The sequence below is a fragment of the Gigantopelta aegis genome, chromosome 9 (assembly GCF_016097555.1).
Source record: "Gigantopelta aegis isolate Gae_Host chromosome 9, Gae_host_genome, whole genome shotgun sequence".
Lineage (NCBI taxonomy): Eukaryota > Metazoa > Mollusca > Gastropoda > Neomphalida > Peltospiridae > Gigantopelta > Gigantopelta aegis.
The window spans coordinates 66,235,205-66,254,222 of NC_054707.1; the positions used below are offsets into that span (position 1 = coordinate 66,235,205).

General features: G+C 37.5%; 1 protein-coding gene and 1 long non-coding RNA gene across 2 annotated transcripts in view; one reads left to right on the forward strand and one right to left on the reverse strand.

Moving 5' to 3' along the window:
* Positions 1–14,812, reverse strand: part of LOC121381233 (kelch-like protein 10) — a 30,366-nt gene extending 15,554 nt beyond the window's left edge. The window contains exons 1-4 of the mRNA XM_041510453.1: positions 13,681–14,812; positions 10,997–11,144; positions 8,811–8,980; positions 5,888–6,159 (exon numbers count right to left, since the gene is read on the reverse strand). Coding sequence (XP_041366387.1) covers positions 5,888–6,159; positions 8,811–8,980; positions 10,997–11,144; positions 13,681–14,671 — 1,581 coding nt within the window. The 5' untranslated portion in view covers positions 14,672–14,812. The remainder of the gene's footprint in view (positions 1–5,887; positions 6,160–8,810; positions 8,981–10,996; positions 11,145–13,680) is intronic.
* Positions 14,813–14,816: 4 nt separating this feature from the next.
* Positions 14,817–16,434, forward strand: LOC121381235. Its single transcript, XR_005959065.1, has 2 exons — positions 14,817–14,931; positions 15,111–16,434. It is a non-coding gene; the product is annotated as an uncharacterized LOC121381235 (long non-coding RNA).
* Positions 16,435–19,018: the final 2,584 nt, after the last annotated feature.

Here is a 19,018-nt window from a genome sequence, read left to right on the forward strand (position 1 = left end):
GAAAGATGACTTTTCATTCCCCACTTCTCTCTGCCCATATGGATTAAAAGAATCCTTCATATGAGTCCATGTGGGACAAGTTCTTTCAAGTTCTTTATTGCGTTAAGTTTTCCAACTTATCAGCATTATAACAATGAAATATAATATTATGTACAATAGTGCGGAACAATGGTGGAGAATGACTTACAGAAATACATACACATATACCGATAAAACAATCCATCTATATCTATATATAAACAATCGGCAATATGGGTTACACAAATATAGATATATTAAGTTGTTTGGGTACATAATTTGTTGTCAGGGACGAGGCTTGCCGAGTCCCTGACATCATATTATGTACCCGAGGGTGGAATAGCCCTGTCCCACATGAATACATAATGGGGGATTATTTTTCTCCCATCCAGTAGATGAAATACAAGCATTTTGGGAAAACGTGAAACCCCCCTTTTTTTTTCCTTTTTTTATCTTACAATAAAATAATCATAAGCACTGAAAAGATCGTACCCAAAAATGGTTTATACTGAAAGTATAAACCGAAAATTATACACATGTAGTATAATTTCATTATGACAGCAGGTTTCCTTGTTTTTATGAAATATAAAAAGCATTTCTTGCGTTATTTTGCCGTTTACGTGACGTCATCCAATGTTAATATCGGCTCAAACAACAGAAGTCATGTGGTCATGCAAGACCGATTTTTCTTTCATCCTCAGGTATATGGAACAGAGCTATCCCATAAAAGAAAGCCATGCAAGAACAAAGTGATACGTCCCACTAGAATGCCAAGTGGGACGTAACACTTTTGACGTCACACGATGACGTCATCAATAGCGCACTACAACCTTACAGGAATGTCAACGAAACGAGACGAGTGATATAAATTATGATCGATTATGGGTAATAAATAGGATATTAAACTCGCTACCATTTCGTATCATGTTTATGTCCCTCGTGAAATAATTTTCATTGTCACTCGCTAAAGCTCGTGACAATGGAAAATTATTTCACGAGGGACATAAACATGATACGAAATATAAACTCGCTTAATATCCTATAAATTTTATTATATAAACAGCAAAAATAATTATGAGAATTCCATAATTGATTAATATATATACCTTTCCTGTTGTTTATTAACCAAATTCAAAATTCGAACATTTTGTAGCTGCCAGTCTGGTATTGTGAAAATATAGCGCATGTTGAATGTCGTCTGCTGTCAAATCTGTAGGGCCTAGTTCGCGCCAGCACAGCGTGTCTTGTCAAATTTAATTCAGTGCGTTTCTTTTTCGATAGGTATCACAGGCGCGGATGCAGGATTTCTGAAAGGGGGGGGGGGGGGGTGGGGGGGTCCAAATGTGATATTTTAATTATTTAAGCAGTTAATATAATCACGTATCCCCTTAAAGGTTGTGTCGGTTTTTAAAGTGTGTGTGTGTGTGTGGGGGGGGGGGGGGGGGGGGTCCGGACCCCTGGATCCGCTACTGTATCATACTATCGTGAGCCTCAGACCAGACCCAACTTCGATGTGGTTTGAGCCTCAAGTGAGACAGACGAAAAGTGTAGTCAGGGAATTTAACCACCACATTACGCTCGGTTCGATAATGATGTAACATGTTCGCTAAAGCTTGACTGTCCCACCCATGTCGAAACATCGCCAAATAAACACGATATCAAAATGTATTAACCTGATATTCTATATTTATCAAAGATTATTTTTGCGAACACCACCCAAACACACTCATTCGCTATTTATTTTTTTCTTTCGCTTAAAAGAAAGAGTACCCAAATTTATTTTTATAAGTATACTATTGGGATTCTAGCACGCATTCTTGCCATGAGAATGTTTGCGGTCTAGACATTTTTCGAGGAAAACTCCAACAAGAGGTCATTGGGTGGAGTAGTTTTCCCCTTCTGTTTTGTACAACGTGGTACACATGCACGTGGTTGTTTAGCACCGCCCCCTTTTTATCGTGCTTTTACAGGGACGGATGCAGGATGTCTTGTACAACGGAGTATTCTTGGTTGTACTAAATTAAAGGGACTGTCCTGAGTTTGCAGCCATTGTAAGATGTGTGCGTTAACAGCACTTTTGATGACTATAATTACACATCAAAGATATTTTCCTGTTAAAGAATATCAACAGAGTTTTAGCTGTCATCCTAATGTTACTTGCCAATAACTTCGTACACACGAAAATAAATAAATATATATACATGAATTACAAAGTAAAACGAACAATGACTGCTTGGCACATGACCGCAAAAACATTGGATACACGGTCACTGGTATTCTAAACAACAAAATGTATTTAACAGGTAATTTTAGTTGTCTATCAGGCTCGGTTAATATTTTACCATGCCCACAAATACATGTATTTACAGAAACAGGTTGCAGTTTCATGAAATCTCTTGGAGTAACCGTTCGGGGATCACCAAATGTTTTCAGATAAGAATTGTTTTTCAATTTAATAATGTGAACTTTTGGATGAATATATTGGGGATATTATGCTCTCACAAATCATTGTCACATTGAAAAATGGGAATACATTAATATTTCAGGCAAGTTAATAGCCATATGCATTTCCCTTTAATTTATATTATGTAACTCTCTTAAGTGTATAACAGACATTCTAGTGTACATAAACATACGTGTAGGCTTATTGTTAATAATGTCACAAAAGACAGTACGAATACAAACTACCTTACATTTGTATCTACATAACGTTAATGGAAGGAAGGAAATGTTTTATTTAACGACGCACTCAACACACCTTATTTACGGTTATATGATGTCAGACATATGGTAAAGGACCACACATATATTGAGAGAGGAAACCCGCTGTCGCCACTTCATAGACTACTCTTTTCGATTAGCAGCACGGGATCTTTTATATGCACCATCCCACAGACAAGGTAGTACATACCACGGCCTTTGTTATGCCAGTTGTGGTGCACTGGCTGGAACGAGAAATAGCTCAATAGGCCCACCGATGGGGGTCGATCCCAGACCGACCGCGCATCGAGCGAGCGCTTTACCACTGGGCTACGTCCTGCCCCTTAACGTTAATGGATACTACTAAGTATAAGAAAGTTAAAGTGAGTATTAGAGTACGAAACATACAAAGAGAGAAAGGAAATTAGGGGGCTATGATATATATATATATATACAAAAAATCACATAAAAAGCACTTTGAAGCTAAAAGGGTCACTGGTGACGGTTTTTAAATGTTCAGGGTCAGAGTTAGCAACTCTAATGGAACAATGACGTGACACGGCAAAAGAACTACCCCCCCCCCCCCCCAAAAAAAAAAAAAAACCCACAATAATAATTAAAAAAATAACACACCAAAAAAGTGAATCGAACTGGGGACTGGCAGTCCTCTTACAAACTACCTTAATTATTCGTGAGGGGTGGGGGTGGGGGAGGGGGAGTCACGTTCTTGTCAAAACATCCTTTTGAGACTGTCTTATGCAGAGATACGATTTTTAATACGATCACAGTTTTGCCGTTTAATTTTTCTTTTTTGGTGATAAAATCCGATTAAGGTTCCAGTAAACTGTCCTGGTAATGCATCTCGACAGCTCAAAAGTTTCACATCTTAAAATAATGACAATGATACTGACATGATGTCTTAAGTACGGGTACGGAATTAGAATAGATACACAGTTTCATTGGTAGATGTAAGCCCAAGTCATGGACTATTCTTGCACTTTAACTCTAACCTTTGTCCTGAATTGACAGCTAGTAATTGGGTTAAGTTTGAAAAGTTACATCTTGTTTCTTGGCACCTGTGATTACTATTTTAATTCAGTTTTGAAAGCCACTCGTTATATTTTGTGTAATAATTGATGCGTTACAGGTTTGATTCCACTGTGAACTTAAAAGTCAGAATACGTTTTGGTCATGAATGTTTTTTTTTTTTTATGTAATTGTCATGAATTGTTTTCACAGTTAATATGAGTGATAGTCTTTGGAAGACAAACATGCACGTTTATAATATTAAACATGCACGTTTATAATATTAAGGAGATGTATAGACTTGAATAAATATCAACGAACACGTCGTTGTGCTTTAGTTTTCTATCTGTAGTTACTGGTAATGTACGTATACTGAAAACAACAAAACATCGCCTTGGATTGGTAAACTAGTCTTACATTCGGCCTACAGTTCGAAGAGAAAACCAGGTTAAGAAAATGAAAGCCAGGTTAATATTAGAAAGAAAACCAGATTTATATTCAGGACCTATCCTAGACTAAAATAAGTGGGGTGGCCGTGCTAAAGGAAGGAAGGAAATGTTTTATTTAACGACGCACTCAGCACATTTTATTTACGGTTATATGGCGTCGGACATATGGTTAAGGACCACACAGACATTGAGAGAGAAACCCGCCGTCGCCACTTCATGGGCAACTCGTTTTGATTAGCAGCAAGAGATCTTTTATATGCACCATACCACAGACAGGATAGCACATACCACGGCCTTTGATATACCAGTCATGGTGCACTGGCAGGAACGAGAAATAGCCCAATGGGCCCACCAACGGGGATCGATCCCAAACCGACCGCGCATTAAGCGAGCGCTTTACCACTGGGCTACGTCCCGACCCCGTGCTAAAGATTCAGAGTACAGTAATAGAATGTCTTCCCCAAGAAGAAAAAAGGCACTTCTAAGCTTAAAAAGGGGTACCTTCTATTATTTTCTAGAGGTGCAAATGCCTTTCATCCTGCAACGCAGCTAGGAATATTAAGCTGAGATTTATGCATGCCAGCCCCTGGCATCCTAAATGCCCACCTATGGTTTAAAAATAAAGACAGATACGGGTATTTTTAATCTAAAATAATTATAAAAAGGGTCATAGTTATAAAGAGGACTCATTTTATATATTTTAGTTAGATATTTGTGTTACTTTCATCATAATGTGTCCAAACTGCATGGTTTTGGGTGCATTTTTGACAATGTTCACACCCATACAAACCATATCACACATACATTTGTGGAAACTTTGCTCATCAAACCGTACAAAAACCCTCATATGAATAAAGGTTTAGCTATTAATTTTTTTACAAAATCAGCTTGTTTGAAAATTACCCAAAATGATCGTGCTGGTGAAAAACCAATTGTCATTAAAAAAAACCCCACCCCAAAACAAACAACCCAAAGCTCCTTGGCTATCACTAAGCTTCCAAATAATTAGCCTTCAAGTATGGATCTGTGAAAACTCTTGGAGCTAACTGTATACTGCTACCTAAACGCACATTTCCAAAGACAGAATAACACATACCCTGGCGTTTGATATACTAATAGCAGCTATGTGTACCTGGTGACCAATCCATTACAACACTGCTTACTGTTAAGGTCAATTCTAACTTTTATTGCGGACCTCATGCGCTACTGAAATTTAATTCTTTATTAGGTAAACTAAATAGTGTTGAACGAACGCGCACTAAAATTTAATATGAACTGTTAAAATCACACTGAATTGACTGAAAAAGAAGAAGAAAAGAATGAGGATTAGGTTTGAACAGAAGCAGGACTGGGCGAGTCAACTACTCGCCGACGGTGAAGTACAAATCTAGCTTTAAGCGCCAATTCCATTCCGTATGCGAATACATTATATACGTAATCCAAAATGCATAGAGCGATCGGGTACGGAGGGCGCATACGGAGGACGCATAAATGGAATCTACCCAACCCATTTGCACAGGAAGTGATTGATGCGAATTACGTATTACTGATTATGTATACGAATTACGCATAACGTATGCGAATTACGGATTACGTATACGTAAACGCATGCGGATTAAGGACGAGTAGAATTTGCGCCAATTAACAAAACAATACGCCTGATGGGTCAAACAACATACTAAAATGAAAAATACCTCAATCGCAAAATTACTTCTGGGATTATACATCTCTGGTATGGAGTGCCACGTGTTAGACTGTGGGTTAAACTTTTCTCCTGTATTCATCCGCGTGATGCCGTTAAAACCACCGAGTGCGTAGATACATCCGTGGTAGGAGATACAACCGACACCACTTCTGCGGTTGCGCATTGGCGTGATCATCGTCCATTGATTGATTAAAGTATCATAATATTCACACGAATTTAAACATTCTTGTCCATTGAATCCACCGCAGATGTAAATTTTACCTTGAAAACAAAACATCAATACGGTAATTCTATATCTTTTTATGACATAAGAAAAACAAATAACCCCCCACAACACCCCCCCCCCCACTAAAAACAACAAACAAATAAACAAACAAAAACAAAACAAAACAAACAACAACAACATTGTGATACAAAAGAATATAAGAAGTCATCAGATGGAACTAAAAAAATATCGGACACAAGGCCAAGAGTACTTAATTTTTTTTTTTTTTTTTAACCTACATTGATTTATTAATCATTGGCTATTGGATGTCAAACATTTGGTTTATATACGGAGGATACATAAATGGAATATATATAATATCTTTTAGAGGGTGAGACGTAGCCCAGTGGTAAAGCGCTCGCCTGATCTAGGATCGATGCCCGTCTGTGGACACTTTGGGCTATTTCTCGTTCCAGCCAGTGCACCACGACTGGTATATCAAAGGCCGTGGTATGTGCTATTCTGTCTGTGGGGTGGTGCACTATATATAAAAGATCCTTTACTCCTAATGAAAATTTAGCAGGTTTCCTCTCTAAGACCATATGACATCTAATAACCGGTGATTAATATATCAGTGCTCTAGTGGTGTCGTTAAACAAAACAAACTAACTTTGTTAAAATCCTTCCCCAGAACATTTTGGAATATTGACCCCCTCTTTAGCGCTATCCTGGCGTGTTTTCTGTTGCTTTCGAAGGAGTTTTAAAATCACGCTTTTTGGTTTCTTTAATAACATTTATTTGATCCATCCCGTGAAATAAAATGCAGACATCGTAACATTTTAGAGTCAGTCCATTTCAAATCAACAAATGCACCACGCACTTTGATTTCAGACTGACTTGGAACTTTTTACCAAATATTCATCAGTCAATCTACATTAATAAATCTGAAATAGTTTTTGAGAAATGATCATGGTTGGTGTAAAATTTAGCCCGAAAATTGTCGCCATCATTTTAATCTATATTTCAAGTCCCATTACATCAGCAAATAATGCACAGAGAAATCTGGCAGTATGTATGAAGAAGGGCTAGTAGTTTTCAATAGGCCTAGTCATATTGAATGCACAGAGAAATCTGGCAGTATGTATGAAGAAGGGCTAGTAGTTTTCAATAGGCCTAGTCATATTGAATGCCTAGAGACAATTGAATAATCTTTACTTTCTATTTTATCTTACAAAAACACCAAAAAACCTCATGTTTTATATTCCATAGGCCTACACACATTCAACTTTTTTCTTTGCAACATCCACCCCAACTGCTGTATAAATCTTAACTATTACAACTATGTCATGATTAATTATGGAACAACATTCTTCTGAAATCGGAAAAATTGTTTTGGGGGCCTTTTCTATGAAAAACAAAACCCCCCAAAACAACGTGGCTATAAATACTGTTATAGCAAATGGTATGTAATTTATGTGTACCAAATTTATTATCCATATTGAAGTCTTTCTAATTTATTTTATTTATCTCAGTTTTAAACTATGCATGATTTTTATCATTCACGAAGCATTGGAGTGGACTTGACAGAGAAACAAACAGGTTTTAAAATAATATTGAATGTAAGACTGTTTTTTGGTGTCTCAAAAATGGCTGGCTCGTAAGATAAAATGCCATTTGAAAGATTCTTCAGTTGTCTTCAAGTATTCAGTCTGAAAACTACCAGTCTGCTATATATAGGAATTTCATAATATTCGTAGTATTCACACACAATTTTATGTTTCTATATACATTATTTCCTGAGATATACAGCACAGAAATGATAACGGCCATTTTCGAGCTACATTTAACCACTACCACGGTTAGCAAAATGACTATTTCACAAAAAGTACTTGGAATATATAACCCAAATTTCGGATTTATTCACGTGGATGACAGACGCATTTTTGGTACAAATTGCAAGGAATCTGAGACCAGAATATTTGCTGATTTGAGATGGATTGACCCTATAAATGTTATTAACATAGATGTCAATAACAGAACAGTGGCGTAGCCAGGAGGTGGGGGCAGGGCACGGGAGTTATGTTAACCTTCCAATCATACATACACACATACATACACACACACACACACACACACACACACACACACACATACATACACACATACATATATATATACATACATACACACATACATATATACATTCATACATATACACATACTTATATACATACATACATACATACATACATACATACATACATATACACATACATATATACATACATAGTGTGGGTTGCCCCCTCCCAATAGTGGGTTACCCCACCCCCACACCCCCACACCCCAAGTGTAAAATCCTGGCTACGCCAGTGTAACAGAATATTACTATTCTTAATAACTTAATTATTATAAGAGGGGCCAATTTCACTAAACATCGTAAGGTTACGTCTGCGATTAGAAGTTATACCGGAAATACGTTTCAATGTGTTTGGCATCTATTTAACGCAGAAATTGATATCATTACCTGATTACGGAAGATGAAGCATTTTAAGGACAAAGAAAAGGAAATATCATTTTGTGTACTTCAAACTACAGTTGTACTATAAAAGCAATAAGAATTGTGGTTTTGTCGTAGATTTACGTTTACGTGCAAAACAAGGCTTACGATATTTTTTGAAATTAGGTTGTTTTTATTTTATAACCATACCATCTAGTGTGGTGGCGCTGGCATCGCTTCGTTGGTGATTCATTGGCTGAAAGAAACTCCATTGGTTTGTGTTCCTCATATATCGCTCCGCCGTGTTTTGCCTCACATGACCATCAAATCCCCCCATTGCATAAATAATTCCATCCAAAACGGCTACGCTAACGTAACACCTACAACGGTAAAATAAACCTAATATTTTTAAGTTGAATGTGTTATGGTCTCACTTTACAGATGTCATCTGTCATTAAAACTCTTGATAAATTACATTAGATTTCAAATAAAACGGCTTCTTTTATTTCCACGAAAAAAGAGAACATTTACATCTTATTATTTCGTTACGTAACCCTGTATGTCTATAGTATTTCACCTTACGTATGGCACAGGAGCCGATTTATACCGGCCACCTGTTCGTTCCAATGTCAAAAAAAAGTAAATGCAAAATGTTACAACACATCATGGGTAAAATGCAACGAAATGACCTACTGAAGTGAATATGTGAACTAGGAACTGTGTACTAACCAGGAACAAACACACGCACAAACAATGTGTAAAACAATAAAATAAATTATTAGTCAAGCTATGAAATTACTGTTAACACAAGCTAACTTTTGGAGTACGACACACCGAGAGGAAAAAACAACAACCCCTACTCCCCCTCCGCCCCCTTACCCCAGCGAAAACAACTCAAACAAACAAAAAATCAAAAACCCAAACCCAACAACTTCCAGAACCGTTCACATTATTTATCCCCTAGCGATGAGTTGTCGATTAGATGTAGAGCTTTGGGGGCCATCTATATAGTACGTACGGCATCATTGGGGGGGGGGGGGGGGGGGGGGGGGGTGGTGTTTACCAAATATTTAGTTTTTTGCGTACGTACTATATGGACGACCCATTACCCGCTCAATCTGATTAAAATTAGCTCTACTGGTCTGCCAGTAGATCTAACAGCATTGCGTGATCTCCCATGTCTAGGTGACATTTCATCTATAAATAACAATTTAAATATCGACCAATTATACTTCGCCTTTTATAGCGTTATTCGGGAGCATACAAATTCTAAAAATATCGGGCGAGACTATTTATGCAATAGGCGAACTTGTTGGTCTATTTTAACATTAAAAAAAACAGGAGGAAAAGTGCAGTAATAAACTCTGGATTGTATACTAGTATAAACAGATTTTATGGCTATACTATCACGTTGTTTTTTTTCGACTTGAAACGAATTTTATATAAAATTTTATATTGAAATTAGTTTCCGGCATACTTCGTAATTCACCCGAATCATTTCGTACACCCTCGGCATAATCCCGAATGTTTTCAAATTCTTTTCAAATCAGTGTCATGATTTTGCAAGTAAGGTTTTTATTGGTCGAATGAAAGGTCAACTGGACATGAGCTCCAATGGGGTGCTGTTAGATCCACAGGTAATAGTAATTAACCAGTGGAGCTAATTTTAATTAGATTGTTACCCGCTCTACCGATTTTATTTTATATAGGAATATGATCATGATATGTTAAAAGAGTTTGCCTTTCGCCTATATCAAAGGTCAAGGCACTGTAAGTAAAATAGAAATTACGACATCACCGCTCTACCGATTTTTATGTAACTTCACCTAATAATATAATCATGCTATCTTAAACATTATTCATTTGTCATCATAGTTTCATGAAACGTCACATATAGGAATAGGATCACAATATATTGAACAAATTCGCGTTTCGCTTCTGCATCAAGGTCACTGTTACTAAATATAGAGATTATGACGTCTACTGAGAGGATTTGCAGTTTTTGATGGCTTGTTTGTTTATTTACCATAACCAAACTTCTGTGGCAGCTTTAATTATCAGCCGCTACATTTGTGGTCCATTTGAAAAAACAAATCACCCCCCTCCCCCGACTCCCAAAAAACAACCCCAAAACACACACAAAATAAACACATACCCCCCCCCCCCACACACACACACACACCAAAAAAAAAAATAATAAAAAATAAAATAAAAATAAATAACAAACAAACGCAGACAAACAAACATTCAGAGAAACACTGCTGCAAAGCCACATCTACAAACCAATACTGTTCGATGACTCGGCCCCAGCCCAAGGTCTTCTTTCCCTGCTCTATTAATTAGAACCATCCAGTGAGACCAACCTACCCGAACGGAAAATGGCCTTTTTAGCATACCTTTTAGAATTCATTGGTGCAGCTTCGGACCACTGTTTCGTGGCTGGGTTAAAAACGCGTACACTATTAAAATATTCCATCCCATCAAAGCCCCCAACAACGTAAATAACTTGATCAACAGCCACAGTGCCGTGATAGGCACGAGGACCTGAAAAACAACAACAAAAAAACAAGAGAAAATGATATGATAATAATTATATTAACCGATATATACAGGGCCGTATATAGCGATAAAAATTGGCCGGGGGGGGGGGGGGGGGGGGGGCACCCCCAACAATTTTGGCTGTTTTGTTTATAACCTTTACATCTCGACTGAATTTTAAAAGTTGTAGCGAGACTAACGGATCGAAATTAACGGCAAGAGTTACAATAACGGGCAAATAACCTTCAAATCATGCCCTCGGACCCCTCAAAAGACTCACGCCTTCGGCGCAAGTTCAATTGGACCCCCCCCCCCCCCCCCCCAATAATGTCTACCATGCTACGGGCCTGTTTTGAAATAACTCGTAACATAAATGGTATCTAAGTAACAATCACTCATGCAGTATTCCCTTCATTCATCCTTCACTCACTCTCCATACTTGTTATCTCTCTCCCTCTCCCTCTCTATATATATATCTCTTCATCTCTCTTATCTATCTATCTCCCCTCGCTCTCTCTTTCACTCCCTGCTCCCGCCCCCTCTCTCTCTCTCACACATCTTCTAAATGTAAAGACATAATATGAGATCATTCAACTGATTGGTTTTTTCTCGTACCAACCAGTGCACCACAACCGGTCAAAGGCCATGGTATGTGCTTTGTTGTCTGTGAGAAAGTGCATATAAAAGATCCCTTGCTACATTAAGAAAAATGTAACGGGTTTCCTCTGATGACTACGAGTCAGTAATACCAAATGTTTTACATCCAATAGCCGATAATTAATTAATCAATGTGCTCTAGAGGTGTCGTTACACAAAACAAACAAAATAATATGAGATGTTATATGAGATGTGGTAAAAAACAAAACAAAACGAAGAAAAAAAAAAAAACGATTAGCAAGCGCAATACAGCATCCCCAAACAAACAAGTGCAGTTCTTTAATGTGGTATTTCTTTGTTCTAAAGAGTTATAATTTTTGAATCAAGTAAATAGGTTTGTTTTACTCTCTTTCGAGTAAGACGTGTCTTATTATCCTGGCCGGAAAATTACTGATAGAAATTTAGATTTTACAAAAGTTATGGTATGTTAAAAAACATATTGATTTTTTAAGCGGTCAAGAAGACGCAAATCCAGTATCCCAAAACGACAAAAACCCAATGAAACCATCGTAAATGTTCGAAATTCGTGACGCTGTTTGACAATTTGAATGATATATGAGATGCTACGCGTGAATAGGAAATCTATTTGTAAGATTCGTGGTTAACGCATTGGACTTAAGGCTGGTAGGCACATGGTTCGCAGCCTGGTACCGGCTCCCAGTTAGTGCAAGTTTAACGTCTCTTAACTAACAACTAACCCACTGTCCTGGACAGACAGCCCAGGTATCTGAAGTGTGTGCTCAGGACAGCGTGCTTGAACCTTAATTGTATATAACCCAGAAAAATATTTTTGTTTTTTCCAAACTAAAAGGTTGCATAGAAAGATCCCATTTTGATAACGCAGATGGCATAAAGATGTGCAACAGAGCCTCTAGAAAGCATTTATGAAAATGGACGAAAAGAATGGAGAAGTGTATTAAAGTCCACGAGAATTATTTTGATGGGACAATCTTTGAATTCTTTAGTTTTTTAATAATAAATGAAATTCTAACAGTCCCATTTCCTTTTTGCCACACCTAGTATATGTGCAGTAACAAGAGGACATCAATTGTACTCATGTAGGTGTTTTCGCCCATAAGACAAAGTAAGAGATATCATTGCCGTTTGTAACCTTTAAGCAAAGCGTCAATAGTTTTGATTCAGTTAAAATCGCGAAATAGCAGCAGTGAATGTTACCAGGACTGTTCGAAAGGGATTCCTTTATGTTATTATCAAGTCGTGCATATTCACGCATCAATAATCAACTAAATTCAGAATAGTAGTAAATTATGAATAGGTCGCCGCATAGGCTCTCAGTTTTGTAGATGTGTGTGTGTGTGTGTGTGTGTGTGTGTGTGGAGGAGAGAGAGAGAGAGAGAGAGAGAGAGAGAGAGAGAGAGAGAGAGAGAGAGAGAGAGAGAGAGAGAGAGAGAAGCTAGTTTTTGCCCGAATTAAACGAAAATGCCAGAATCTGGACAACAGTTTTTCATATCAACATTAATGACAAACAGCTATAGGGATGCACACAAATCACTACGCATTTTCACATGGATTGCAACTAATGTTGCGGGTAGAATGATGGAAATACATGGTAAAAAGGCCTCAGATCAGCACATTTTATCCGAATATCTCTATCGTTTTTGCCCAAATTTGAGAACTGGCTCTAGCACGGGGGAAGGGGGGCAGTTGATCACCTTGCCCTCCTATCTCGGACGCTTATGAATAGTTTTGATTCAGACAAAACCACGAATAGCGGCAGTAACTGTTACCAGGAATGTTCGACAGGGCTAAAGGGTTCCTTTAATTTATTATCAAATCCTGAATATCCACGCAAAGACAATCAATAATTATTCAGAAAAGTAGTTATTTACACGAGTAGGTCGTCCGCGCATCACCCCAGTCTCACCTGCGTCTACACAACTACAGACGATCCATCTGTCTGCGCGTGTGTCGTACGTTTCCACCATATTTGTGGGAGACCCGCCGCTCCAGCCGCCGATTACAAAGAGAATCTCGTGCGGCACCCTCGGCTTGGCGAGCGGGTTGTTCAGGTCCACTTCTTTCTCGTCATCCATATCAAGATCGTAGAGGAACTTGAGGGTCTCTATTATGATGGATTTGCAAGTGTCCGTTTCGCGAACATACGGGTGGACTTTGACCTTCTCGACGAAATACTGTGTCGTGAGGAGACCCAGACGAATCGTCCTGAGCAGACGTGCGATGTGACCCTTCCTCCGGTCGGGGTCGTAATCGATCCACCGCAGCACCGCCTCAAACACCAGCTCCTCGTTCCTCACATTCAGGTCGTCGGACCCAAGAATCTCGCAAACTTCTTCCACTTCTAGCTGTAGGAACTCGTTACTCGTTGTGTAAACATCGCTGACGTTCTGGAGTATGTATTTCGTTGCAGAACGTTCCAACTGGTGACAGAAATAGGCACGTGCAAACGCACGGATGCCGATAACGTTTTCCGGCGTGATTTCGTTGTAAAGGAAATCACAACATTGCTTCAGCAGACCCATTACGTGAAACTGGTCTGCAGCCGGAAGCAGTAGTTCAACGTTTTCTCTTGTGATTATTAATTCTCGTGTGTATGCGTATTCTATGAGGACCTTCATAATATCCGCCGACACCCCGGTTATCGTCACCTCTCTTCTGTTGGTGTCGGACATCTGGTTTGTGAACAGGGCTCTGAAATAGGGACTGCATGCTGACAGGATGGCTCTGTGTATGGGAAACGCTTGTCCATCCACTTTTATAACAGCGTCACAGAGCTCGCCTGATTTCCTCAATTCCGCTAAAACATTACAGGCTTGTACACTAAATTTTTCCTCGATCGTAATTCTCGGCTGCGATCCACTTCCGTCAGCATCCACTTCCATGTGATAGCTGTCCATAATTATTTTTAATTTTTTTTGTTTTGATATAATTTATTGTTATTACTTAAAACGTAACATAATATCTTTCATCGTGTCAAAATACAGATTACGTGATTTAATGCGATTTGTAAGAGACAATAAGATCTACGTGTCTATGACGACACAACTAAGAGATGACGTCATTATTCTGTGACGTTCGAAAATTATTATTTATTTATTTATTTGTATTGTTTACTTCTTAAAAATGTGCCTCCGGGAACGTGCCGAATTTTTTTTAGGTAGGGTAGCTTGGCTTTCTTTCTGTCTTTTTCCTTCTTTCTTTATTATTATTAATACTATAACTACTACATTGTATCTATTTTATTGGTTTGTGACACAAGGTACACAACACAATGGTTTGTGCAAATTTACTTACTATTCATAACCATATTAAAATATTATTTTGGTGCATTTTCAGGTCTAAAATTGGTCGTTACAAGAAGAGAGGACCCAGGCTAAGGGTTTATAGAAGCAGGATATGCCCAATTATATTTTCTCAAATGTGTAAACAAAAACAGAACGAGTACGTTTAAAATCCACTCCAATAAAATTTATAGCACCAACCAAGTCGCCAACGATGCTAAAGAAACGTATATATCAATAACTCCAGACAATTGAATAACAAACTCTTCAAAACGAAAACCTCCATTTTCACCTTCATCGTCTGGTTCTGGTATTAAACTGGTAACTCCAGCTACAATGTTAAAGTTTATTTTGTTTAACAGCACCATGTCAAACATTTGGTAATTCGAATATTTGTATGCACTTTCCACAGAAAGGAAACCACATTATTAATATCATCAAGGACTTTGACCAGTTGTGGAAAGATAAAAAAAATCCAATCAGTTGAATGGATCCACCTAGGTGATTCGATCCTGCAATGCAAGCACCTCAGGCGAGCTCTCAACCGAATGAATATTCAGTATACAAAGACACGTCATTGGTATGATAAGGATAACTTTTCAGCTATGAGATATTGTGAAAATACAAAGGAGTTTTTCTGGACTGGACGCATGTTGCTAGTGGGTAGATTTATTAGATTAATGCGGGGATTTGCTCACAGAGACATGGCTAAGCAACATGAAGCACAGAAAGGAAACTACTCCACACACAATAGTAACATCAATTTTGCTGCGATTCAACACGACTACCAGCCTTAAAATCTTGACATGTCAAGAAGAGCTGAACCAGGGATCATTTTGACATGTCAATAATAGCTAAACCAGGGATCATTTTGACATGTCAATAATAGCTGAACCAGGAATCATTTCGACATGTCAGTAATAGCTGAACTAGGGATCATTTTGACACGTCAAGAATAGCTGAACCAGGGATCATTTTGAAAAACATAGGCTTAAACTCTACTCTAGGAATTATAATTCAGCATCAGACGTTGTTATGTTTAATGGTAAAACAACTGTTTCAAAATCGGCACCTGTCTACCTTTTAGATCTTGAAGACGAACCTAGAGTGTTGTTTGGAGTCTGAAAAACTGGAAATCCTTAATGTCTTGCAAAGACTCAGTCTTAGACTACTTGATATTCTTTATTAATATCAAACTCGACAAATTATCCACATTACTGAAGTACGCAACAAATCCTCTCTCAAATCGTTCTTCTGATTTCATTGAAAAAAACCTTCGTTATTATCTGCGATCGTTAAGACAAATAACTAAATAATAGTAACTAATAGTAACTAGTAGTAACTAATAATAATAATAATAACTAAAACTAAAGCCAAAATGTTGGTTAACTGTTTTGGGTTTTTTTTTTGTGATGGGGTGTCGTTAAACATTCATTCATTCATTCACAAGTGACACGCTGTATATTGTTTTACAACCCTCCTGTTTTGTGATGGGGTGTCGTTAAACATTCATTCATTCATTCACAAGTGACACGCTGTATATTGTTTTACAACCCTCCTGTTTTGTGATGGGGTGTCGTTAAACATTCATTCATTCATTCACAAGTGACACGCTGTATATTGTTTTACAACCCTCCTGTTTTGCACTGGTGAAAAGTTTACTTTAGATGCAGGAGAGATATTAATTATATTATTCAACATGACGGTTTTTTCAGTTTTCTTCGTATTCTCCTGATATTTAGACGGGCACATACATGTTACTCAAAATGTAACTATAATCAATATTTTATGTGCTCATAGGAAAGCCAATCTACCCTACACTGGTGTAAAATATAATATTGGTTAAAACTGCATTTTTAATGCACTTACCAATTTTGTTTTTCGTGTACCTGGTGTCACAACCTAATACAATGGATACACTGCCAAAATTCGACCGTAACTGCATTAAAAAAAAAAAAAATTGTTATTATTGATGTTCAAAGTACCATGCTATCCATAAAAAGTTGCGACATATACACAATAATAGATGTAAATAAACATTTTAGTGAGGCAGACACAAATTTTGCCTGACTAACTGACTGGGTTTTGTTCAATAGCTTTAATCAGCGTTCATTCGGTGCTAATTGTCATAGCTGCCAAAAATTAACAATATTTCGGAATACGAAACGTGCTAGTTTCAAAACAATTAGTTGAACATATAGTCCATGAGCCGAGACCCAAAACTTTGACCAGTTGGTACCATCCAAGGGCACCAAACGTTACTATGGGTTTTTTGATAGGGGTATGTATCTGGATGTCACAACAGCATGATGGACTTTTCTGCAGGGTAGTTTAAGGTTAGAAACTGAGTTTTTGTAAAAAAGGGAGATTTTTTCCTGAAAATTTAACAACGTATCTCTGTATTAATCTGTATGTCATTACATATCTAATTTTAATCACACAAACTGAAATGAGTTTGTCAGCAATCACCAGGCATTCATTTTGAACTATTCACAGCTAATTAGGGCATCACAATATCATTTAATCCAAGATGGCCGCCAGTGTCTTAGCAAGAACAAAGAAATCGTAATTTATCGCTTTTTAATTCAACTAGGAAGAGATTTGAATATTATTGAATTAATGTTATGGGCAAAGGAATTCATATATATAGCGACCTCGTGCTAACTGTGATATTGCACCATCATTTAAATACACGATAGCCATGACAATGGCCGTCAAGAGTAAGAAGTGACCATATCTTACATTCTATATATTTCCCCCAAATAGTACATGTAATTTATACTTAAAAACAGGGTTTTTTATATGGCAAACATTCTAGTTCCAAAATTCACTTTCTAATACAGAGAAATTGAATCATTGCATGAATCCAAGATTATATAATGGTTGCAAAAAAACAACAAAGATATGACCACGTAATATGTTTAGCATCACCTAAAACAATCATTTTGAAACTAAATGCGCAGTTTTAAGGATAAACCAATCATGTTTCCCCAAAATATATACATATAAAGTTGCATAACATGGACCAAGTAGTTCACAATGCCAACATTGCTGTGATGAATGGGCATATGCTTACAAATCGCAAGTGACTAATGTTTATACTACCGGTGACTGAAAAGTTCTGAGGTTAACTACGAATGATGCATAGAACACTCTTGGCTGTTTGCATGTATTACGTACAATAATGTATGCTTGTAGGCTGCATTTAAACCAAATGCATTACCTGGTAGCGTATTTCTGCTAGCATCAATGTGACTAGGTATTCTTTGTTGACTGGAAATGGGCAAAACTAACTTTTCTCATCAAGTATTCCAACTAAAATGACTAACTTCAATATTGGTGTCAATAGGATGATACTTCTTTCTTGGCAACTGTTAAGAGGTGGACAGAAGAGTTCAAAACGAAAAGAGATCCTAGAAGATGATCCAAAACCAGGACGATCTGCAACTGCCACCACTAAGGAAAATGTTGATAAAATACAAGGATACAAGCTACTCGCAAGCTACTCGCAAATAAGAGAGATGAGGACATTCTGTGGAATGAACAGGACATGTCAGGTTTTAGCATGCTGTGTTTCAGGTAAAATAGAATGAAAGATATTGCCACATATTACGACCATCTTGGATTTAAATGATGGTGCAATTAGCATGAACTTGTTATAAATGAATTCCTTAATGAATAAAACACCATCCCTAACATCACCATCTTGCTATAGTTGATGTAAAATGCAATAAATTACAATTTTCTTTATCTGGCTGATACAGTGATGGCCATCTTGGATGTAAATGATGTTGCTGAGAGTAGTTCATAATTAACCTTCTGATCTCAAAAGCACTGTCATGAACATCAGTAGTTTCGTTATTGTTGATAAAGTATTGAAGATGTCTTCAATTCTGTTTTGGCAGCCATCTTGAATATTTAAAAATGTTCATGGTGACAAATTTACACCGCTCGGGTCGTTAA